At 41.2% G+C, this 24,631-nt stretch overlaps 1 protein-coding gene across 44 annotated transcripts in view; it reads left to right on the top strand.

The window, feature by feature from the left end:
• The window catches only part of LOC18440454 (Pseudouridine synthase family protein), a 104,669-nt gene that overhangs the window by 27,221 nt on the left and 52,817 nt on the right, over positions 1-24,631 (top strand). For 31 of the 44 annotated variants that reach the window (XM_011627346.3, XM_088874506.1, XM_088874505.1 and 28 more), the window contains one exon: positions 9,315-9,396. In XM_011627346.3, coding sequence (XP_011625648.2) covers positions 9,315-9,396 — 82 coding nt within the window. Of the gene's footprint in view, positions 1-6,303; positions 7,180-9,314; positions 9,397-24,631 lie in introns of those variants that run through there. The other 13 variants (XR_016061245.1, XR_016061244.1, XR_016061240.1 and 10 more) reach the window with 2 other exon arrangements.

Raw genomic sequence — 24,631 nt, 5'->3', positions numbered from 1 at the left:
CCCCAACCCCTTTAGCTTTGGCCTCCAATACTCTGACTTGGATAGTCTTGTTCCGCTTCCTCTTAAAAATGCACTTTGCTATCAATGTCACTCACAACTCTGGTGGTCACTGCCCTCCTTGCATTCCACCCTTAAATTTCTTCTTTTCTCTCAGCCTGCAACACGTCTTCATACTACCCAACAGCCCCTGTCTCTTTCCCCTCTTCAAGTGCTGCCTCCAGGAGATTCTGTTCCCCTTACTTCCCCGCACATCTCAACCTAAAGACGACTTCAATTCAGGCATTTAGTCCTCACCTTCAGCTGACTCTCGAGAGTTAGCTAGGATCGATAGGGGAGAATCCAGTCTGTCGGAGATCGACACCATGGGCCTTATCTTCGATGGTAATATCTTTGACCACAGGACCACCTCAGGGAAGTTGCTGGAGCACCTCAAGTAACCCCTAAATCTAAAGTTCTTAAGAGGTATCAGGAAATTAGCCAACTTAGACTCAGGGGTAAACGATGACACCCCAAAGAGTTTGGCCTAGCCGACCTCCCTTGTCTCTGCCGTCTCTCTTAGCCCCCAAACAATTAGATCCAATTGGATATCCTCCCGCCACCCAAACTCTCCTTGATGAATGTTCTTTATTACACAAGGGGTCTTAGCAGTCAAACCAAGCGTAGTGTCATCCGCTTTCTAGTATCCACCAATAATCTTGAAAACGTCGCACTTTTTGCGACCATGCTGCCTGCCCCCAACGTTGCCTTGGTTAGGGAAACATGGGGTTGAAAAGTTTGTGACTGGACAGCTAAAAACTCTCTACGGACTCTGGGGGCATTAGGATTATTTGGATCCCAACTTTTCTTCAATCCCTCTCCACTCAAGTCATGGATGATTCTGCGAGCATTCAATTTAGTAGTGGCTCTGTAACCTCCTTTCTCGGTCACCTTAGTCTATGACCCCAACAGCTGGCCCCATCTTCAGGATCTATGGTCGAAACTTAGATCAGTGGCTCCATCAACTGATCTTCCTTGGCTCCTTAGACGAGACTTTAATTCTGTTAGATGGACCCATGAAAAATCTAATGGTGGTTGTATGACTGCCAAGATGAGAGCCCTCTCAGATTTTATTGACAACATTCCACTCATTGATGTTCCCCTCTCAGGGGCATCTTTACCTGGTCCAACCATATGCTACTAATCCACTAACGACCAAAATAGATAAGTTCTGTCTCCTAGTCTTGGGAGTCAATTTTCCTGGGGAAGTGCTCCCATGCCTTACCCAAGGTGACTTCTGACTATAAGTCCATCCTTCTGGACACCAATCCCATCTAGCGCTCGGCTAAACCTTTTAGATTCGAGCTTTTCTAACTGAAAGAGCCTTCTTTGGCTCACCTCTTCAGATCTAGTTGGACCTCCTCCGTAATAGGTTGGACATGCTTTAGACTCTTTAGGAAACTTTTGCTTCTGAAGGTCTCCATTAAGCAATGGAGTCGTTCCCTCCCTACTAACTTCAGGGAGCAGATTACTGCATTTTCTGCTACTATTGAATCCTTTAACTCTTTAGAAGAATTCCGCGCTCTCACGCCTCAGGAAAGTGCGGAAAGGGTAACCACCAACCTCAACCTCTTGCACACTTTCAAGCAAGAGGAAACCTATCGGTACTAGAGATCCAGGATTAAATGGCTTAAAGTAGGGGATGGAAACACTGGCCTTTTCCACAAAATGGTGAGCTCTAGAAGGGGCAATGCAATTACCCATGTCTCTGTAGGCAATCCTTCCTTCTGCCAACTTGAACATATGAACTGTATTTTTATTGGATACTTCGAAAATCCTTTCTCTAAGCCTCATTACCCCTCACCTCCTTGACCTTGTCCAAACTCTTTTGGGCTGTGGCACTAGATGGAGAAAGTGGATTAAAGCTTGCATTTCCAACCCTTATTTCTTTATCCTCCTCAATGGTACCCCGTTTGGTCTAAGGCAGGGAGACCCCCTCTTGCCCTTTCTTTTCACTCTTATAGGAGAGCTTCTCTCCAGAGCCATCTCCAGACTCTATGATAGGGGTATTCTCATGGGTTTTAGGTCCTCCCTCGAAGGCCTTGTCCTTTCCCATCTTCTCTACGCAGATGACACCTCATCTTTTGCTACGCACACCCTTATCAAATCGACAACCTTTGGCTTTTGTTAGGAGCTTCGTGTTGGGTTTTGTGGCCCTTAAAGGCCTAGAGAGTTTGTAAAGTGGTAATTTATAGTGGAATATGCACTTCAGTGGGGGTGTGTTGACTGATCATGAGTTGGGCGGTTTTGGGCCCTGGTTATGTTCAAAACCCTTATTACTGAGAAGGGTTTACATTGAGTCTACCTTATTGAGGTTGGAGAGATGCAGGGATGATGTTTGTAGGCCAGGAGAACTGTGTGGTCTCTTGTGTGCGGTTGTGGGCCTGTGAGAGCAAGGGCCAAAGCCTCAACAACCTTCCACACGGCAGGTACACTTGACAACCACATTATTGGGAAGAAACATTATAGAGTGAGACACGTACATGTGCATAAGGAGTCCCCTTTGCACCGTGGTGACAAGTGCTAGAATTGCTCTTATAGGGGGAACTAAAATGTACATTTCATGATCATGGTTCCACTGTTTATTGTCCAACTTTGATAAGCCAATCATGAGCCCCTACATCGAGACTGTAGGTCATGGGTCTTTGTTGGGTTGGACCGGAAAATAGTAGTGGATCATGGTTCTTGGGTCAAGTGGGGTGCCCTTATGGTCGCTAAATTTGACTCATTGGTACCAGTCTACTTTTATAATATTTTATTTTGGTATTATAAATGTTTTTATGATTTTTTAACAATTTTTTCAGAATTTTAAAATTTTATTTCTACTGTAAAATCCTTCAAAAGGGAAAGTTTGTAATTTTTAAAATTTGAAAGGGCACATGTGGGGTCCAAGATCTAGCCCCACATGTGTGCTACTCATGAGTGGGACGTGGGCCATTATGGGGACCACTTAGTCTCTCTTGGGTGGCACAACCTCTTGCTTTTATTTATGTGATTGTTTTTGTTAAAGGTTTTATTGGAGAATATTTTAAATATTAAAAGACCATTTTAATTTGGTGTTTGGTTTGACCAAACTTTAATTATTTTGGCTTCTTACAGATTTTGTAAAGATATTAGGAAGTTTTGGATTGGTTGTAATTTTAATTTAAATAGAAGTTGGACTTGGGTCAAATTATAAGAGGATAAGGTTCCTAATAATCCTCCCAAATTTATGATGACTAATTTGTATGATGGATGGCTCAGATTTGTTCTCTCCCCTCAGATTTTTTAAGTTCATATATGTCAATCTATGTCATCGGATATGCAATACCTAAGGAAGGAATTCTAATCCAAATAGGAGAAGAAATTCTTTCTATTTAAACAGCATTGAGTCCCTCTCTCTCAAGGCACATATTTCTCTCTCCTCCATGCACCAACTCTCTCTCTCTCTCTCATTAAAAATACGTTTTTCTCTCCCCCCTTCTAAAATGGGTCATGCCACCCAAAATTTAATAAGACAAGGGTGGCACATTGAAACCCTAATTAGGGTTTTTTTGTTTGAAGAAGAAAAAGGGTATGCCCAACCATATGAGGCTTCTATGCCTTCAAGTCCAGCCTTAATTTGTTCCCAAGGGTTCTTACAAACCCTAGTTAGGTTTTCATGTTCTCTAAAACCCTAGAGTAATATATATTGCCTATGAAAGCTTCCCATCCCCGAATTTCCAGCAAGATCAAAAGTGACAAAAGTGCACCATCGGTCAGGGGATCGGGTGTGTGGTGGATCAAGACCTGTGAAGGTAACTCCAGACACTTAGTAAGTCTTTTCAGTAGATTTAATTATTTTTCAGTCTTATTTCATATTTTTTTGTGAATTTTTAGGAACATATATTGTCCTCAAAACTGTAGTGGAAGATTGTTTATTGCTCTTGGATGGTTTTTATTTTCTTTGGAAGTAAAAGTAAAGATCCTAGGCTATATTTAGGGTTTTAAATTTAATTGACATCAGTGTATAGTGGCCCATGTAAGTGGAATTCAGGTATATTGAATAAAAGAAAAGAAATTTTTTTGAATTGAATACCTTGAGTTCCACATAGCCACTCCTGCCTCCATATTTTACTGCCATAGTCTAGGATTCTTTATTTTTATTTGAGTTAAGAGATATGACATCAAAAAGTTTTTTAGCTTAGTTTATTAAGTCTGAAAGATTTGATGGGAAGAACTATGTTAGTTGGAAGAGAAAAATAGGCTATGTCCTCTTCGAAGAAGGACTTAGGCAAATGCTTACTGATGATCCCCCTCTTACCCCAAGAGGTAATGTTTGTGAAAGCTAGTCCATAAGAGATGCTTATGCTCAGTACGAGCGCAAAAATACTCTAGTAAAGCATGTTCTAAATATGGCCATGGTTGACACCCATACTCTAAAGTATGAGCACCCGAAGATTGCAAAGGAGATTCATTAACGTCTTGAGACCTATTATGCCTCTCCTTCTCTCACTAGGAAAACTATTGTTCTGAAACAATATTCAAACTTGAAGATGAACAAAGGAGACCAATTAACCGAGCTTATACAATAGTTCAGAACTTTAGTTTGTGAACTTGAGGCTGCACAAGTTAAGCTGGATGAAAACATGCAAATCTTACAGAAGTTTGCCAGTTGGAAGGGTCTGTTCCTTTCCCTTGGAGGAAGAATCACCCTTCTCAAACCAACCCTAGCCGACATCCCCATTTACCACATGTCCCTCTTCCAAATCCCCGTCTTAGTACTTCAACATTTAGAGAAGCTCATGTGAGACTTCCTGTGGTCTGGTTCTGTTGGTAGCCAATTCCATCTAGCAGCTTGGGATAAAGTCTGCGCCCCTAAGAAATTTGGAGGACTGGGCATTTAAAAGATTAGAACAATGAACCTAGCCTTGCTGGGGAAAATGGTGGTGGAAATTTTCCTCCCCCCACCCCCTCCTGTGGAAACAGGTCATCCAAGCCAAGTATGGTCTTTGGAGATGATAGGGGGCTACCTAGACCCCCCTCCCATAGATCCTCAGGAGCTTGGAAGTGCATAACCTCCTGTAAGAATGTTTTACTTATTTGCATCAGATTTAGGGTTGGGAATGACCAAATAATTAGATTTTGGATAGACAAATGGATCGAAGATCTACCCCTTATGCATGTCATCTCCTCCATGTACCTCCTGGGTTATGACCAAGCAGCTGTGCTTCCCTACTATGTAGAGTTTAGAGGGTCGGCCTTGGTCTGGACACTTATTTTTAGGAGGAACCTCCCTGACCAGGAACCCTACTCCTTGAATTCCCTTCTTCAAATGCTCGCACCTCTATCATGACTCTATCATCTCGACCCGTAACTCTATTGGTATTTTGTTAGTCTCCTCTTTTTACTTTTCCTTACTAGCTTGACCCCTTCACCCTGTCTCAAGAAAACCTGGTCCCTGCTGGTGCCTCATAAAATTCATGCCTTCATCTGGGTGCTCTTGCAAGGTAAAACCGATACCTTAGACCAACTGTAGCGAAAATGGCTCTCCTTACCCAACCGCTGCATCATGTGTCTCCAAGATGATGAGACAACCCCCACCTCTTCATTCACTGTGAAGTCCCTTCCTGCCTCTGGTCCTCTCTCATCAAACTCTTTCGCCTTCCTCAAACTTTTTGGCCTTCAATGGGTCACTCCCCCTTAACTTGATAATATTTTCTCAGCCTTCATATCCCCACCTTTCACCTTTTTCTAAAAATGGGAGAAAGCTACGGCAATTATCTGTTGCTGCACTCCTTTGGAACCATTTGCTCAAGAGGAGCTCTAGAACCTTTAGAGGCATTACGAGGTGTCAATACTCCATCTTTGACTGTCACTACCTTAATCTAGCTCATCCCTGTGCTGGCCTCTCTCCCCATCTCCCACTTCCTAGCCAACTGGGAATCCCTCTTGAACCTCTCAGTCCCATGCACAAGAATTAGAGCTGAGTGGACTTCCCCCCCGCTTGCTATCGCAAATTCAATACGAATGGCTCATCTCTAGGAAATCCTGAACCCTCTGGCAGTGGTGGCACCTTGGAAAATTCAATTGGCATTTTCATTTCCTTTACGGAACATATTGGGACTCCACCACTGCTGAGGCATTGGGTCTCCTAGAAGGCCTCAATTAAGTGCCTCAAATTGGATCTCACTTCCAAGGACTGATAGTTGAATCTGACTCCGGCAACACTATCCTTTGGGGAACTCACCGACTACAACTGCCATGGCACCTGTACTCTACATTTGAGCATATCTATGTTCTTTGCAGCTCGATCCCACAGGTTATTTTCAAGCATACATCTTTCAAGAGGCCAACACCGAAGCAGACAGGTTGCCATGGAAGGAGTGCACAATACCATAGGTGCACCGCCTATCCCTTGAAATTCGATACCCTCTAATCCTCTCCCTCTCCTGTATATTTAATATAAGAATTTTGAAATAGTCGATCCATATCTTTGCTGCTAATAAATTGATTTTGTTGATTTTTATCTTTCTTTGTTTTCAAGACTTGAATGTAACTTTTTACATGATAACTTGAGGAATGCTTTTAATTCTCAACTTTTCGCACGTGCAGTAGGTTGCTAAATAGGTTTTGATTTTTTCTTTTGTAGGTTGAAATTCTGTCATTTTTCCAATGTTCTCTTTCCTTTGTTGCTTTGCTGAGTGAGCTTTCCTAATTTTTTTTGAATTCGTTTTAACGATGCATGTAGACGTATCATTTCTTTGTGTTCTAACACTTTTAGAAGTATTCCTAATGTGATGGCTGCTTGTTGACTCTTTTTTGTGAGTACACTGGTTGTTGTGTAGAGCTGCAATTCCGCCATGAATTATTGTATTTTGGACGTCCCCTGCCTCTTGCAAATCTTATTTTATAGCAAAGAAGAGTAAATTGTTCGCATATTGAGCATAGCAGGTGTTGTTACTAAATTCAGTTCAGGTGAGAGAGACCTGTGGAATTCCTTCCTTATCATTGATGTCGTCTCCTCTACTTCTCTTCCCTCATCTCTCATTGGAGAGGAAAATAAAAAAAAAAATAAAAATTTAGGAAACAATAAAAAAAGTGGAGACAATGGAAATAAAGAGAAAAAAAATGAAAAAGCGAAAAAAACAAAATAAAAAATAGAAAAAAAAGAAGAGAAAAAGAAAAAAGACTAGAAACAAAGGCTCCCCCTGTTTGCAGCTCGTCCCCTCTCTAATTTCTCACTTCTTCTTCCTCTCTCTATACTCTTGTGTAACCACCCTTCTCCCTCAGCCCTCCCCTCTCTTCTCAAGAGCCCTTCTTCTACATGCCACTCTTTTCGACTCTAATCTTTATCACCCCATTCTCTCTCCTAACTCCTTACTCTTACCACCCTCATCACCAATCTCTCTCGTACCCTTCAATCTCATACCCTCCTCTCCTCTCTTCATCTCATTACCCCTTGCTTTTCCTCTTCTACTGTTTTTGCCCTCCCTTGTTGCTTTTCGTGCAGGGTCTCTATGGGCAGAAGTAAATCGAGGTCCTACACTACTTCTGTGACAACACCAAACAAAGCGCCCATTCAAGACGTAACTGTTTAAGCAGTGTAAAAGGCTTCCACAGGCTCTTTCCTCTTGTGCCACCGTCTACTTTTTCGTTTTCTTTCGAGTTGTTGGTTTTTCCACTACCCTCTATTACTGTATTTTTCTTTCTTTCTCTCCTCATTCTCCAACTGTATTCTTCCGTATTTTGAGCACCGAACATGTGGGCTGCCTTCTTTAGAGTTTTTTGATGTAATACATATTTTACATATATAAAGTTAACCTTTACCTCAAAAAACAAAATAAAAATTACTTCATGGTTCATTATACTAGTATAGTACATCAATCAATTAATTTCATAAGTTATGACCTTTATAGGTTTAAGTACAAATTATGCTGCATTGCTGCCATCTTTTTCTTTGAGTGGCTATGTGTAAGAAAATATAGCCCAAAATTATATATACATGAAATAATTTGTTTTTTATTATTGCTTATAAAATTAAGCAAAGGAAGACCGAGCATTCATTTTGGAGGATCGTGAGGAATCTGGATGCATTATATAGTGATCCTTGTGTTCTAGTGTAATGGAATCTAGATTCGACGACTCCTAGGATTGAGAGCCATATCCAAGGGTGGCAATGGACTTGGACCCGACCTGGGACCCGCTAGGTATGCCCGACACAGGTTCGGGTATGGCTTCAATATTTGGACTTGGAGGGTCGGGTTTGGGTTCAAAATGTGGACCTGAGCACTATTCCCGAGCACTATTCTGGTCTGAGTTCGGTTGGACCCGACTTGTGCCTGTAAACTATTGGTGATAAAATACTTCAAGCCTTATTCATTTGAGTGTATTAAGGATCATATACAATAAGAACTCGTAGTCATTTTTGGTTATTAAATGATAAATCAGACGGCTTGAAATCTAATGGCGGGTGATGGCAACCTTGTTGCCAATTATATGGGTATATGACGGTAAAAAAAGGGCATAAAAAAGAGAAGCTCATAGTGAGGATTGCAATGGACTTGATCGGACCTGGGACCCGATGGGATAGACCCGGGACCCAATGGGATAGACTCGGGACCCGACAGGTATGGGTATGGGTCCAACTTTTGGAACCAACGGGTCGAGTCTGGGTCCAAATCATGGACCTGAATACTATTCGGGCTTGGGTCTGGGTCTAGTTGGACACATAAAGGGCACTCGTTTCCTTGAGAAAGGGAGCAAGATCCTAATGGCCAAAAAACCTGGATCCCTGAGAGATCCCTATCACTCACTTGTCACTGTATATTTACTAATGATCTACATCAGTCTGTTTGTAGCCTCTGAGTGAGAGAGATGTGCGATCCACTTTCCACAGATATCGAATAGCCTGGTCCTCAACCTTTGAAATCAATAGCAATAGAAGTTGGATCTGCTTAAGAGAGGAGACTCAAGAACCTGCTTAAAACTCCTTTTGCAACCATTCTTTCCAACCCCGCCTTGCCCCGTTCATGTTACATGTGAACATTTTCGTTGCAAATGTCATTGAGCTCGTTTTCTGTGCGCTTTGTTTCTTTGTAGTTTCTTAGAGCTATAACTGTTCTTGCTCATTGTTGTACTTTCTATATTCTTGAATTCAAAAGTGATATCTATACTGTCATGCACCAGTTGTTTTGAAGGAATCTATCAAAAGGCCACTATTGTTTATGGCTCTTCACCATTTATGTAACTGTTGCAAATTCATGCTTTCCATTAGCAATGTGCCTATGATCTCTTCTGACCATCTTGTGCTGTTGTAGACAGAGCAGTGAAGAGCTTCATATAAGAAGAATTTCAAAAACATATCGAGCACTAGCCACTGGGATTCTAGAGAAGGATGAGGTAAATCATATCATAGTGAATAAATAATGCCTTTGTTTTTTTTCAAGTAAAATTATTCTTTGAATGGATTAAGAAATCATTTATAGAAGCTCATATTGGAAAATGATTCACAAAATTTCCAAAAAATGCTATGTTTCGGATAGCTCTTATGAATTGTTTCAATTTTGTTGTAGTTTATGAAGAGATTTTTTGTAATTTCTTCTTCTTCCATGCAGATATTTACATGGAAAGGAAAGTTAAGAAAACATTTGAAAGAGAAGATCTTATAATTTGTTGATATGTTTCATCTGGTTTAAGTATGAAAGATGAATCCGTCAATATGTTATTTTGAAAGGGAAAATGTTTTGGAGCTTCCTCATGTAGGATTTGAATTGCATGTGGGATCTCCTAATTATATAGATTGCATGGTCTTCACATGGATATACGTGCCGACACATTGTGAATATCTTTAGGCATCATTGACTGAGTCATTTATGGCCAGTAAGAGGGTTCTACACTCTTTAAATCAAATCTGTTCTTAAATTTGTGAAATGAAGAAGCAAATTGAAATTCATGAAGCCTTGGTTTCGGCATTGAAGGAGGAAAATGAAGACCTTCGCTATTTTATTGAAAATCATGTACATGAAAATTAAAAAAAAAAGGAGAAAAAGGAGAAAATTTTGCATCAAGGGGATGTGTTGTATGGGTAGTTAAGATAGTTTCCCACTATCTTTCCCACTATCTTAACTCCCCATACATTCCACTTTACATAGAGAAATAGAGATAACTTCCCACTATCTTAACTATCCATATATTCCACTTTTTTTGCATCATCTTTAACACTCCTCCTTGATGCAAACTTTTCTCCTTTTTTCCTTTTTTTCCTTTTTTTTGTAATTTTCATGTACATGATTTTCAATAAAATTGCGAAGGTCTTCATTTTCCTCCTTCAATGCTGAAACCAAGGCGTCAAGCTTTTCAATTTGCTTCTTCATTTCACAAATTTCTTCTTCCCTTGCAATCTTAATCTTCTCTTCTTCGTCATCTTTAATTTCAATTACTTCTTTCATTTTTGCCAATTGTGATATGGCAAAATAGGCTGCATTGTGTTGCGCTTCTTTTTCGTATCTATATAGGATCCTGAAAATTCTTTTCCTCCGACTTCTACCTCACAAATAAAGATAGGGCTATGGTCGGGTCCTCCCTTAATAATTTTGTAAATTGGTTTTTCAATTTTTTGCTTTTGACAAAATTAATTTAACTTGCTTTTTGGTGTAGCAATTGTCATATTTCTTGATGTCTTATCTACAACAAAACAAATTGCGGCAATTAGTTTTCTTTTTAATTCATTTTTTGAAAAATGGTTTTCTCCCATTTTTTTTATGCCTTCTCATAGCATCATCATGCCTTTTCATGACATGACAACTTAGGATTTCAATGTCCTGTTTTTCTAAACACAATTTCCTTTTTTTTATGCCTTCTCATTAGGCACCCTCATACCTTTTCACAACATCATTATGCCTTTCCATGGCATGCCAAACTAGAACTGCGATGTCCTGTTTTCATTTTTTCAAAACTCATTTTTCCTATGCCAACACTAGGCATGGATTTCCCATCATGCCATTCCATGGCACGACATACCAGGACCGCGGTGTCCTGTTTTTCTTCTTTCCCAAAAAATTATTTTTCATGTTTGCTGTGCCTACATAGGTATAGATTTCCCATGAGGACTACTCATGTCCCCCTTTCAGATATTCTTTTTTTTTAAATCTCATTTTTTGAAAACTTTTGCAAAAATACCACATCAAGAGCTCTCCAATTTTGTTTCCCCAGTTTTTTTTTAAATCTCCATCTTCGTTTTCCAAGAACATCACATTTTAAAATTTTTTTTCTTTCCTCTTTTTTTTTTTTCATTGCAAATCACCTAACATTTTAATCAAAATATTTTTTTTTTGTTTTTTTTTAATCACCCTTTTTTTTTTTAAAATCAAGACCCAAACATTGTTTTCATTTTAATTTTCCAATACTCATAAATTTCAACTTTGAAAGTTGGAATCAATAGTTAAAACATATTTTGACTACTATGGTGTGCCATATGGAATAAAGCAAGAAATTGAATAAAGAGATTTAAATTTTTTATCACCTTTCCCTTGAATTTTGTTTCTAACCTGGAGGATTACACGAACTTCTTTGGCAACCTGTGATCTCCTTTACCCCCTTTTTTGGCACATCTTCTACTATGTAATCAATATTTGATATAGAAGAACTCCAGTGGGATATGGTCCATTGGGACCGAGATTGGTAAATGATGTTTGCCAAGACTCAGAGTAGGTTTGACGAGCTAGGCTATTTGAGTTACAAAACCCAAAAAAATTTACAAAACCCAAAAAAAAAAAAAATGTAAGACAGTGGGAATTTGGGCCCCCACCCTTTGGTGAGAATGAACTTAGAAACTTCATCGTAGTTCTCGTTGGTACTACCACCAAAGCCCTAGCCCATTCTCAATTACAAAACCCTAAATGCCTGGGCATAGTGCACAATTGATGAGGGTTAGCAGGGTTATCCCTTGATGAGGGACTGTATGACCCTGATGTGTGATTGGTAGGCCCGGAGGTACGACGACCAAAGCCTTATCTTCAACCATCACACGACATATATATATGATAGATGTATTAGGAAGCAAATCACCATTCAGGGTGATACATGTACATGTGTGAGAGATAACCCCCATATGCACCATAGAATTGTGTGAACACAGGTCTGTATGACCTTGGACTTGTCACTAGGGGGAACCTATAATCTATAAATTAGGATTGTATCCCCTCACATATTAGCTGGCTTTGGTAGCCCAATCATGAACCCCTGTGTTAGATTGTGGATCATGAAAATTGCTGGGTCAGTTTGAGAAAGTGGGTGTGGATTATAATCCTTAGTAGAAGATGTGCTTCAATAATTTTGATATTCCTTACCATAGACGGATCCAAATCCCATCAAATTAATTTAGAATTAATTAATTCGACTTTAAATGATTTTTAGATTAATAGAATGAATTTTTAGAAGACTCTGGATATTTTATTTTCTCAAAATGGATTTATAAATAGTCTAAAATTGAATTTTCATTATTTTAATACTCAGAGAGAAAATAAAATAATCCATTTTCTAAAAATCATTTTATATATTTTATAAATAGTAAAACACATGGGACCCCATTATGGTCCATGGGCCGCACCATAAAATGGATGTGGGAAATGCGTGGGGCCCACCCATGGCCACCATGAGAGGCACGCCCCACTTATGTGTATAGTTTCCTATTTTATGATGAGGCCATCAAGGCAAACAATTTGAAGCAAGATGGGAAGGTTTTGAAAATTAAAGATTTTTTATTTTCAATTAAAGAATGTGTTAGAAATTTATGGGAAAGAAAGAAAAATGAAATATATTTTTCATATAATATTTATTTGATGGGATTAGATTAAGGAAGCTGAAGGATAATGTTCTAACACATTCCTTTTAATCATGATGGTTGATCTAAGGATTGTAAGGCTAAGATCCCTCACTGCACAGGTCTCCTATGGTCAATGGTCTGGATCTATTTTTCATAAGGATGGCTAATCTTAAAAACCCCAACTCCAAGAGAAAGGCTATAAATACTCTCATATTGGGACCCTTCTCTTTATTCATTACATCTCTCTCTCTCTCTCTTCCTCTAAGGAGCCACATGCCCCTATCTCTCTGGTCTCTCTCTTGTCTCCCTTAGATAGAAAATATTTTGTGAGAAAGAAAAATTGGGGGCAAGCCCCAACCCTAGCACATGAGAGGGGCACTCACCATACTTAGGCATTGCGGCCCGGTCTTGCTTTTGTGTTCCACCATTGCTCTCTGATTTGAAAGGGTTAATAGCTTAGGCTTCCTATACTTTGAAGATCTGAGATAGACCTTGATCCCGTGCCCAATCGGAGGAGGAGATTCGGAGTGGGGTGTGCAAAGTCCAGTTGAGGTAAGCTTATGGCAGTTTACTTTATGCTTTGCAATTTGTGTTTTTTTGTTCCCAAGAGTTTTATGTATTTTTTATTTATTGAATAAAAGAGTTTTATTTAGTGGCAGCAAGTGATAACCTCTTTTGTAATTCCTCTTTGTTTATTTTGAGTTTATTTTATTATATTTGGACCTTTGTAAGTATTCTAGCCTGTAGAAAAGAGAAAAATTAAAAACTGTATTTACCATGCTAGTTCACCCTGTCCAACTTTCACATAACTCCTAAAACCCTTGGAGAAATGTCTTGGGCTGCAGATATATTGCTCCCTACTGCGAGGGCTTTTTGTCAAGGTATACATCTTATGAGTTCCTACTAGGGATCATGAAGAAAATCTAGAGAAAAGTTGGGATGTTTGTGACTTTATGCAGTTTGCAGGCTGGAGACCTCCAATCACCTTTCCGGCGATTTGTCCTTATCCGGAGGAGTTTTATGATGAGACTTGATTCTACGTACTCTTTCCATACATATAAGATTTGTTTCCCTTGGAGATTCCTAGAGATTTATTAGCCCAATAACTTCTAAGTTTACTGCTGTGGCTGAACCATGAATTCCCACCCACAAAATCATTCATATCCCTTTCAAATCTTGTAATTCTTGAATGAGATGCAAAATGCTCCTAGAGTGATTCTTCACAATTCTATGCAGCCGGAAGAAGCAAAAACCGGTGAAAAGATGGCGACATGAGCAAAAAACGTGTATGGAAACATAGTTTTGCTGATATTTGGATACAAGCCTGTAAAAATACTCATAATTCCCTCAAATCTTGGGGGTTTTTGGATGAAATTTGTTGAAAAATGTTCCTTGATTAATGCTTTACCATTTTTTGGGAGCAAAACGACTGCAAACTAACAAGAAAACGACGAAATAAGTGGTATACTTGAAAGGGATATGGTTTCCCAAGGTTTGCAAAGGTAAAAGTTGAAATTTCATTAATATGCCAACAAAATTACGCTTTTGGACAAAGCCCCAGACCTGACGGTTTCCCCATCACAATTTTCCAAAACCTCTGGGAAGTTACTTCCCCTGATCTTCTAGCATTCTTTCATGAACATTTTCTGAGAGGTAGGCTAAATTCTGCTCATAAGTGTACCTTTATAGTCTTGATTCCTAAAATTGAGGGAGCCCATAGGATGAAGGACTTTCACCCAATCAGCCTCCTTAACTCCTGTAAAATCTTAGCTAAAGTGTTAGCTACTCGGCTCTAACATTCCCTTGCCTCCATCATCTCCCCGTCTTAGTCAACTTTTGTAGTTAACAGACAAATTCTGGATGGGGCCTGACTGCTCATGAGGCCATACACTCTCAATCCCTCTCAGGGCAGCAAGATCTAGTCATAAAACTAGACTGGGAAAAGGCTTACGACAGGGTAAATTGGGATATCCTTGATTCTATCCAATCTAAAATTGGCTTTGATCCCACCTGGAGAAAATGGATCGTCGAATGCATTTCAAATTCCTTAATCTCAATTCTCATTAGTGGCTCCCCTGAAGGGTTCTTTCAAGCGAATAGGGGCCTTAGGCAGGGAGACCCCCTCTCGCCCTTCCTCTTCACCTTTGTCGGTGAACTGTTCAGTCAAGCAATTCTCGTCTTTATGACTTTGGATCCCTCACTGGCTTCCGGACTTTCCACCAAGGCCCAACTATCACTCATCTACTCTATGCAGATGACACCCTCATCTTTTGCGATGCTAATCCTTCTCAAGTCGACTGTTTATGGCGCTTCCTGAGAAACTTTGAACTTCTTACTGGAATGAAAGTCAAATCTCTCTAAAACTAAACTGATGGGTATACATGTGGAAGTTTCTGTTCTTTAGAGTTCGGTCTCTCATCTTGGATGCGCCACTGATACCTTTCCATCCTCATACTTAGGTCTCCCATCGTGCATAGGCAAACCAAAGAAAAACATGTGGGACAACCTTATAGAGGATTCACATGGAAATTCGCCTCTTGGAAAGGCAGCTATCTATCATTTGGAGGAAGAATCACCTTAATTTGAGCAACTCTAGCTACTATTCCCATTTATTCATGTCTCTTTTCCAAATCCCCATTTCGGTCATTCAGAAACTGGAAAACTTATGAGAGACTTCCTTTGGTCAAGGGTGGAAGATATCAGGAGAATTCACCAAGTGCCTGGGCCTAGTATGTTATCCTAAGAAATTCAGTGGCCTTGGTATTAAAAATCTTAGACTTATGAATCAAGCCCTTCTAGGGAAATGGTGGTGGAAATTCTTTCCCCCCCGTCCCCTCCTATGGCAAGAGGTCATTCATGCTAAATATGGCCTAAATGGGGATGATTGGCTACCTAGATCTCCTCCTCATAGATCTTCTGTGGCCTGGAAAAGTATCTCTTCTACCAGGTCAGAATTTACCAACAGAATTAGTTACTGTTTAGGAGATGGCCTTAGAGTTCATTTCTGGACAGATATCTGGTTAGGAACTTCTCCACTCTCTCTAGCTTTCCCCTCATTTTTCCTTGTAGCCAGTAACCTATCGGCCCTAGTTGCAGAGTACGTGGCCTTCTCAGGCTCATCTCTAGTATGGACTCCCATCTTTTGACGCAATGTAATCGATCAAGAATCCTCAGCCCTGTCTCACTGCTGCAAACCTTAGGAAGCTCGTTTAGCACCCTATCATGACCAGACTCAATGATTTGGTACCCCCCTCAGGCTTTTCCTGAATCTCATCTTTTTATTCTTCCCTCATTCCCAACCCCAATCCTAAACCTTTCTCAATTTATCTTGGTCATTGCCCATCCCTCACAAAATCCAGGCATTTATTTGGGTACTCCTACAAGGCAAAATCCTTACCATTGACCAATTCAAAAAAATAGGCTTTTCATTCCCCAGCCGCTGCATTCTGTGTCTCCAAGAAGGGACAATTTCTCACATTTTTCTCCACTGTGAGGTGTCACAAAACCTCTGGTCTTCTCTCCTTAACCTTTTTGGGTTACAATGGGTAACCCCTGAAAATTTAACCCATTTATTTCAAATTTACTTTGTACCTCCTTTTTCAAATCAAGGAAACAGGTTATGGCATCTTGCCATCGCAGCCCTATTTTGGAGTCTTTGGTTAGAGAGAAACGCTAGGACCTTTCAGAGGTATACATAAAACAACTCATTTTGTTTTTGACTCTATTACTGCTTTGATCTCATACTGGATCAATTCCATCCCCATTTTTGTCACTATGTATATTTCCCACTTCCTCAACAATTGGGACAGGCTTTTACACCTTTCTGTCCAAACGAACAGTTCTAGACCTCCCTGGAACCACCCTCCACAAGGCTTCCTCAAACTCAATAAAGACGGTTCCTCCCAAGGTAACCCAGCCCCCTCGGGCATTGGTGGAACCTTGGCTGGACCTCCTTCAACGATTATGTCTTTCTCTGAATTCATAGGACACCAGGACTCTACCTATGCGTAAGCTATGGCCCTCTTGGTTGGTCTCAACAACGTGCTTGAATTAGCACCTGAAGCTCTTGGAATTTTGGTGGAGTCGGATTCATTTAACATTGTTAGATGGGCTACATAAGAGCAACGACCTCCCTGGAGGCTATTTTCCATTTTTGATAACATCTACTACCTTTGCAATCGTCTTCCTCTGTTTCCTTGTCACTCATGCTCAGAGAGGCAAATACAGAGGCAGATCGACTAGCTAGGGAAGGAGCTTCTCTCGGTCCATCTACTCAGCAAGCACCCTAATCTTCTCATTCAGCTGTATCTCCTTCTCTTCCCCAATTCTCTCTTCCCTCTCCCCCTAGACTTCTTCTTCTTCCTCTTCAAAAAAATAAAATAAAAGAGGAAAACAGAAAAAAAAACAAGAGGAAAAAAGGAAGGGAAAAAAAAAAGAAAAAAAAAGAAGCTCAATCACCTACCTTCTTATACCAAAACTATTACATAGCTGCAGAGGTCTTGCTCACCCACAACCTTTCTCCCTCTTTCATCTCTCCCTCTCTCCACAATCTTCCCATAGATCACGCCTGCTCCAACCCCTTCCTCCACTAATACCACTGCAGCTCCACTCAACATACTCCCCCCCCTCATCCCTTCTCTTTTCACCCTCATCTCCTCTACACTCTTCCCCCTCTCATCCCTCCTCTTTTCACCCTCTCCAGTTCTTAATTCTCCATCCCTTTATCTCCTACCTCTATGTACTCTCGCCCATTTTCTGAAACCTCATATCAACTCTAGGGAATGGATAAGGACAAACTTGGGTGGGGTTTTACTATGGAAAGTAGGTGCCCCCTGGACCTCGTCACCGATTACAGTGGGTCTGTCACCTTCTCACCCCTTACGTCTAATTTCTCACGCCTGGCCCTCGAGACTTCTCTGCATCGTTCTCTGGAGTTCTCACCTTCCTACCGATCCTCCACTCGCCCCCATAAACCCCACGTTTGCCTCCCTGGTTCTCTATGCTTAGTACAGTGGGGCCTACTGCATTTGTGCTGCCTGATGCTCTCACCAGCTCTTTCACCAGCTAGCAGAGGCTTGATGCTCACACCAGCTCTTCCATCAGATAGCAGAGGCCCCTACCTGACTATCTTTAGATTGGCGTCATTTCTCTCTCATCAAGGCCAGTTATCACTACTCGAGGCCCAAGCCTCACTCCTCCAGGCCCTCTACTCTGCGCAAGGATTTTGCATCTTTTAAGCATATGAGGGATCTGCCCACTTTTTACGTATTTTGCCCCTTCGTTTTTCTATATTTTTTCTTCTTCTTTTCTTGTCTTTCCCTATCTCAAACTTATGTAGTTTGAGCACCTAACCTGTGGGATTGCCGTCTTTAGGATTAGAAAGAAATGTAATTCTTTACTCTTTTAATGTAGTCAACCTATTTCTCAAAAACAAAAATTATCCTTTTGGAAAATGACGGGAAACATAGTTGATTGTCCACCCATGTATCTTCTAAAAAGTTAACTTTCCACCCTTGTTCTAAATCCCCTCTATGTAAAGCCCAACTCGAAGTCATTCTAAAGGCAAGTGATCATTTGTTAGATTAGAGTTTTTAGTGAGAAAAAGAGCCCTGGAGAGAGAAACCCTAACCAAAGCTCCAACCCGAGGTTAATTTTCCAACCCCCTTTTTAACCCTCTGTGAGCTTGTTGAAAAATAACAAAATAGTCCCTAGAGCACAATTGTAGAGGGAAGACAACCTACTTTTCGAAGGCATGTTGTAAAGAGAGGCAATGGCACACTCTCCTCCAAGACTCATATTCCATAGGCGGTAGTTGGGAGGGCTCGTATTCCCCCCCACCCCCCCCATTGTCCGAATGGAGATATCTTGTGTTACCTCATACTCTTTGACCTCAATCCGCCCCTCAGCATCATATAAGCCTGGAGGTTTAATAGGGCTCACCCAACTGAGCTTAGGAGGATCTAAACTCAATAGTCATGTAAGGGCCTTGATCAGTGATTCAAAAAGCGGACCGCCCAGTGCCTAGCCGGTGCCCAGGCCTAGGTGGCCAATCTGGGAGGTCGATCCTTGGGCGGCCGCCTTGGCTGTATGGAACTCGCCTAGGCGATCGCCCAGCGCCCAGCCCTGGGCGGGTCTACGCCCCACCCAGGGGCAGAAAAACCATTTGGTTAGGGCATTTTTCATCTTTTTTTTTTGTTTTTAAGGGCCAAAAATTAGTTTAGGTTCATTTGCAACGTAAAACTTGTTGGAGCCAAATTTAGATAGAGAAAGCCCCTAAAAAAACTAGATTGTGGTGAATTTTTTAGGATCGAAGGGTTACTCAAAGTTAACAAAAATTGATCAAAACATCACCCATTGGTATTATATTTACTTTTTGATGTTTTGCAAAGTTATTAGGGGTTTTTTTAGAAGATTTTGAGTATTTATGAGCATATTTGAGGTGGAAGTTTGAAGATTGAGCAATCCAACTCAAAGTAAGTGATTTTTTTATATTGTGTTTGTAATTTGCATTATTTTTGAGACGTCTTGTTCAGGATCTAATAAGGGTGGTGATCCTGGTTGGAAATATGGCTATAACCCAGATGCTAATGATAAAAATTGCATAAGATTTAAGTTTTATGAAAAGGATACAAAAGGGGGCATAAACCAGTTCAAGAAACATATTGCCGGTATCAGGGGGGATGTTGCCCCATGATTTTCTGATGATGAATGAATTATGATTGATGAATGTTGATTGTTGAATAATTATTAAACTTTGAAGTTTGAACTTTGATTGAAGTATTGTGTATTGATTATTGCACTATTGAAGATTCTTTTTGAGTCTTCAAGTATTACTTTCATAGTTTCATAATTCAATTTTGTTTTCTTCTTCATGGTGGTGTACTGCAGTACTGGTATGATACTATTTGATAACTTGGTTTGATAATTTGGTTGGTTGGAAAATTTTAAGTTCTAATTGGATATGGAGTATGAACCGACTTATGGATTATGGTTATGCTTTTGGAGTGTGTACTAAATGCTAAATAATATGTAGTATAATTTGAATTATGTACTGCAATACATATAACGGATACTAACATAACTACAGAATACCAGAATCCTTATTTGGATTCAACTGGGCTGCTCAGGTTCTTGGCATCCGTCTAGGCGCTGGGCGGCCTGGACCCCACAGGCCGCCTAGGACCCGCCTAGCGCTTTTTGAAACTATGGCCTTGATACTACACTTGCATTTTAAGGAAGATTTTGTTTGCCTTTTTTATGTGGTTTTCTTTGCTTTATCCATATTTGCATTTTGGGTCTCATAGATATTCGCACACACAAAAAGCAAGCAACATCTCTCTGGCAACTTCACTGGGGGTCCTCCACCTTGTCTATGTTGATTTCTCCCCAAGACCTGCCTGGGGCAGACAGACCAATTGTGTGACTGATACAGCCACTGAAACCGCCACTGACACTGAAATTCTTGTCAATGACACTGCACACTGCTGTCTCACTAGCTAGCACCGCACGTTTCAAGTACCTACCAGCTATGGACTAATGTAGGAAATTTATAGAGAGATAATGACATCAGCAAGGAACAAGCCAAACACAAGTACAATTTGTTTCTTCTCCATACCCCAAGCTAGGGTTTAAAAGCCTAAGCTTTTTTTCCTCTTTCAATTTCTGAAAATCTTATTGAATGATCCCCATAAGGCCCGACACACCTTTTATGTGTTATAATTTAATGTTCAAACTTCAAAGACATTAAATGTCCATACAATAGTTAAAATGACCCATAAGCCCTAACGTAAACATGAAACTCGTAAAGTAACGATGGATTCCCCCCCTTTCTTCCTCTTGACCTAGGGTTTCTCTGTCCAGCTTGGTCGGCTTCACAATAACTAGGACTGCCATAAATATGGAAAAGGGTAAGGAGAAGCATGCTCGCACTTACCATCATCAGCCACCACCTCACTACAGCAATCACCACCACTTGGAGTGGCGTGTACCTAACCACCATCCCCAGCCACCACCACATCTCAACAGATATCACTAGTTTCATCCAAGTAACCCCCCATCCTTCAAACACCATTCACCAGAAACCACCACATCTCCACGTCACCACCCCCTCCCAGAAACCCTAAGAACCCTCACCATTTCCAGCCAACTCCCTACCTCAAAAACCCCCACCATTAGCACCCAGAAAATACAATCCCCCTAAAAATCCATACAATCTCAAGCCACAACCCTCCTCTCCCCAGAAGCCCAACTACTATACGCCTTATAATCCTACACCTGCCCTAGAAAACGCTTCTACCCATCTAATACCTTAAGCTATGGGAAGGTGACTGCCTCCAAAGCTAAACCTAACCTCCAAACCCCAATATCCCCCCATCCTTCTCCTAATCAGCTTCAAGACCACCATGTTTCCTACTCCCAGTCCTCTTCCCAGATATGGTTTAATAAAACACAGGAGATTTCAGAACGCATCGCTTTTTTGGAAAATTCATTCATAGGAACCTTCCAACCACAGCATAAAGATATCAGAGGTATAACAATCTGGCTGCAGAAAATCTTCAACAACTCACACATAATTTGCAAGTTCCTCATAATGGTAAATACCTAGTATCATTCCCAGAACACTACAGTTCTCACCTCCCTCCTAAAGCTCACCTTAGGTTCAAAGCAGCTCAGTTGTCCTTACTGAAATAGAACATGTCTTTTGACTTTCAACAGTCTAGGAAACTGTGGATCACACTAGAGGGTATTCCTCTGCATCTTTGGACCAACCGAGTCTTCAAAGTTTTAGGAAATAGTTGTGGCCATTTTATTTCAGTCCATTGGAAATCGATAGGTTCTCTACCATTAGGGAAAGTTGTTCTTCTTATCGAGTCTGTATCTGCAGAATCCATCCCGTCTTCGCTGTTTTTGCATTGTAACGGCCTAACCTACCTCATTGCGGTCTGTGTTCAGGGTAGCACTCACCATGAATGATCAGAAACAGACTACAAAAGGCTAGAAAATGGTCCATCAAGGGAAAGGTGCTCCGCATTAATAGCCAATACCTCATTAATAGCCAATACCTCATCATTGCCACCGGTCTCTCCCCTGCTATCCCAGAGGACGTCTGCATTAAATATGCAGTCATCATTGTCTGAACCTTCCCCCTTTTTCTCATTAACACCTGTCACTTTTCCTTCGTCAATCAAGGATCAAAATTCAAATCCAATCCTTGAACTCTATCTCCTCCCTCCCCCGTCCCCCCCCCCCCTTGTCTTCCTCAAAGGACCCCACGTCTTCACCATCTCCTCGGGTAAGCAGCCAATCTGTTATGGCTCCTAAAGCTCTTACTGTCACGGTCTTAATTCTTCCCCCTTCACTACATCTCTCATTTCATTCCCCTACACTCCATTGGTGGTGCATCAGTGCTCCAGCTCCTTTCCTTCCCATATGCCTTTCTCCATATAACAATACCCTCCCTCTCCAATCGCAGCCTCAAAATCCCTTCTCTTCCCCACCAATGCCCCGCTAAAAGCAGAAACAATCCTATCCAGGATAGGATCGACATCAGCCCTACCCTTCTAACCAAAACAGAATCTCCCAGCCCTGCCTCTACTTCGCGCTCTAAGCCCCACCTTTCTGATGCCCCTTCTCAACTCCCAATATGTAAGTTGTCCTGGTTTCCCGTCTCCTCTTGATTCCTCTAATGTTCCTCTGCTATGCCTCTTTTCTAAAATCAACCCCAGATAACCCATCCCCTTCCAATCCTTTTGCCACCCCTCTCCCAAATCCACCTAGCACAGGTCTACTGTTCTCCGACCTAGATGACCTTGTCCCAATTCCACTTGAGATGCGATTAGCTCCCAATGCCCCAATCTTCAGATGGTTGCCTACCCCCTTGTATCCCCCCTCTCAACTATTTCTTCCCTCCTCTCACTCCGTCTTCCACTCTTTTAAAAGAAACCCCTCTCTCTCTCTCTCTCTCTCGTTCTCCTTCAATCTTTCCCCCCTGGTTCACAAATCCCCTTACACCCTCAAAACTACTTTCATGAGCCTGAATTTCACTCAAATGTCTAGTCTTCTGCTTCTGTTGACTCTAGGGAGTTGGAGAGAATTGATAGGAATGAGCCTCACTTGGCGACCATGATTGATGACTGCAGCCTTGAATATGCTGGGGACATCACGGACATTTCGGACCAACTTAGGGAATCTGTGGGGATGCCACAGGTATCACTTTCTCCTAAAGCTCTTAGAGGGTTCAGGGAATTAACTAAGCTTTATTCGGGGGTGAACTAGGACACCCCAAGGAGTTATGTTGAACTGATCTCTCTCTCTCTCTTCTATTCTTCCACTTAGCCCTAAAAGGAGGAGATTCGCCAGGAGATCCTCTGCCACCCTAGCTCACCTAGATGAAAGTCCTCTGTTGGAATATCAAAGGCCTTAACAGTCATGCCAAGCGCAGTGCAGTTCTTTGATTAGTTTCATCCAACTACCCCACTATCTTAGCTTTTTTCCCTCTCCTGATCTTTCTCTGGTCAGGGAAATTTGGGGTCGTACCCCTTGTGCTTGGGTCGTCAAAGACTTCCAAGGAGCATCTGGGGGTATTTGAGTCATCTGGAACCCAGTTGTCCTTGATGGAATTTCGTCCCAAGTTTTGGACTATCTATTACTTTTCATAGGATATCAGATAACTTCCTTTTCATTACCACTCTGATCTATTGGCCCAAATAGCCGATCCCTTAGGGAAAGTCTCTGGCAGGAACTTAGTACCCTTGCTGCTCCTACAAACACTCCCTGGTTTTTAGGGGGAGACTTTATCTTAGTCAGATGGCCTCACGAGAATCAAATGGTGACCATCTAACCTCTTCAATGAGGTCTTTCAATGCTTTCATTGAAAGTATCCCCCTCATTGACATTCTCCTATTTTGGTCATCCTTCACTTGGTCTAATCATGCTGTTTTTCCTATATTGACCAAAATAGACCTTTTCCTTGTCAACCACTCCCGGGAACTTGTTCTTGGGTCCTCCCAAATTCAACCTTAGACCACTGGCCCATCCTTTTAGACACCAAACCAATTCAAAAAACCAAGAAACCCTTTAGGTTTGAATTTTTTTTGGATGGACGAACCTTCTTTCGTCCCTCTCTTCTCCTGTACTTGATCCTCCTTTTTTGTTCCTGGCAGGGCTGCCTTTAGGCGAACCCCGCAAACTTCAAATCCTCAATGCTACATTGAAACAATGGAGTCGCAAATTGCAAACTTTGGACCCTATCAGAACCTTGTAGGCATCTATCTCAGCTTTGAATTTTGTAGAAGAAACCCCTCCCCTCACACCTCAGGAAAGTGAGCCTAGGTTTCAAGCAAAAATCCACCTCTCGCTTACTCTTAAGCAAGAGGAAACCTATTGGTTTCAGCGCTTTAGAATAAAGTGGCTCAAAGAAGGGGACAAGAACCTGCTTTCTTCCACAAGATACAAGCTCTAGACATAGGGGGAATGTTATCACTCAAATTTTAATAGGGACCAACTCTTTCTCCCAGCCTTCCCAAATTAGCAGATTGTTCATTAGGTTCTTTTAAAATCTCTTCTCTAAACCGTTTAACCAGCGCCCTACTCTAGGGAACCTAACCTTCCAAACCATCTTCCAAGTTGATTCAAGCAGAGGGCTTAGGCAAGGTGATCCCCTCTTGCCCTTCCTCTTCACCCTAATTGGAGAAATTTTTTCTAGATCCATTTCTAGATTATACGACGGGGATCTACTCTCAATGTTAGATCTTCCCCACATGGTCCAATTATCTCACATCTTCTCTACGTAGATGATACCCTAATTTTTTG

The sequence above is a fragment of the Amborella trichopoda genome, chromosome 8 (genome assembly GCF_054954075.1).
Source record: "Amborella trichopoda isolate Santa Cruz 75 chromosome 8, AtrichopodaSantaCruz75HAP2 v2.0, whole genome shotgun sequence".
In the NCBI taxonomy this organism is placed as follows: domain Eukaryota; kingdom Viridiplantae; phylum Streptophyta; class Magnoliopsida; order Amborellales; family Amborellaceae; genus Amborella; species Amborella trichopoda.
Note: the sequence above shows the minus strand (reverse complement) of the source record. Positions and strands in the feature narration are given on the sequence as shown.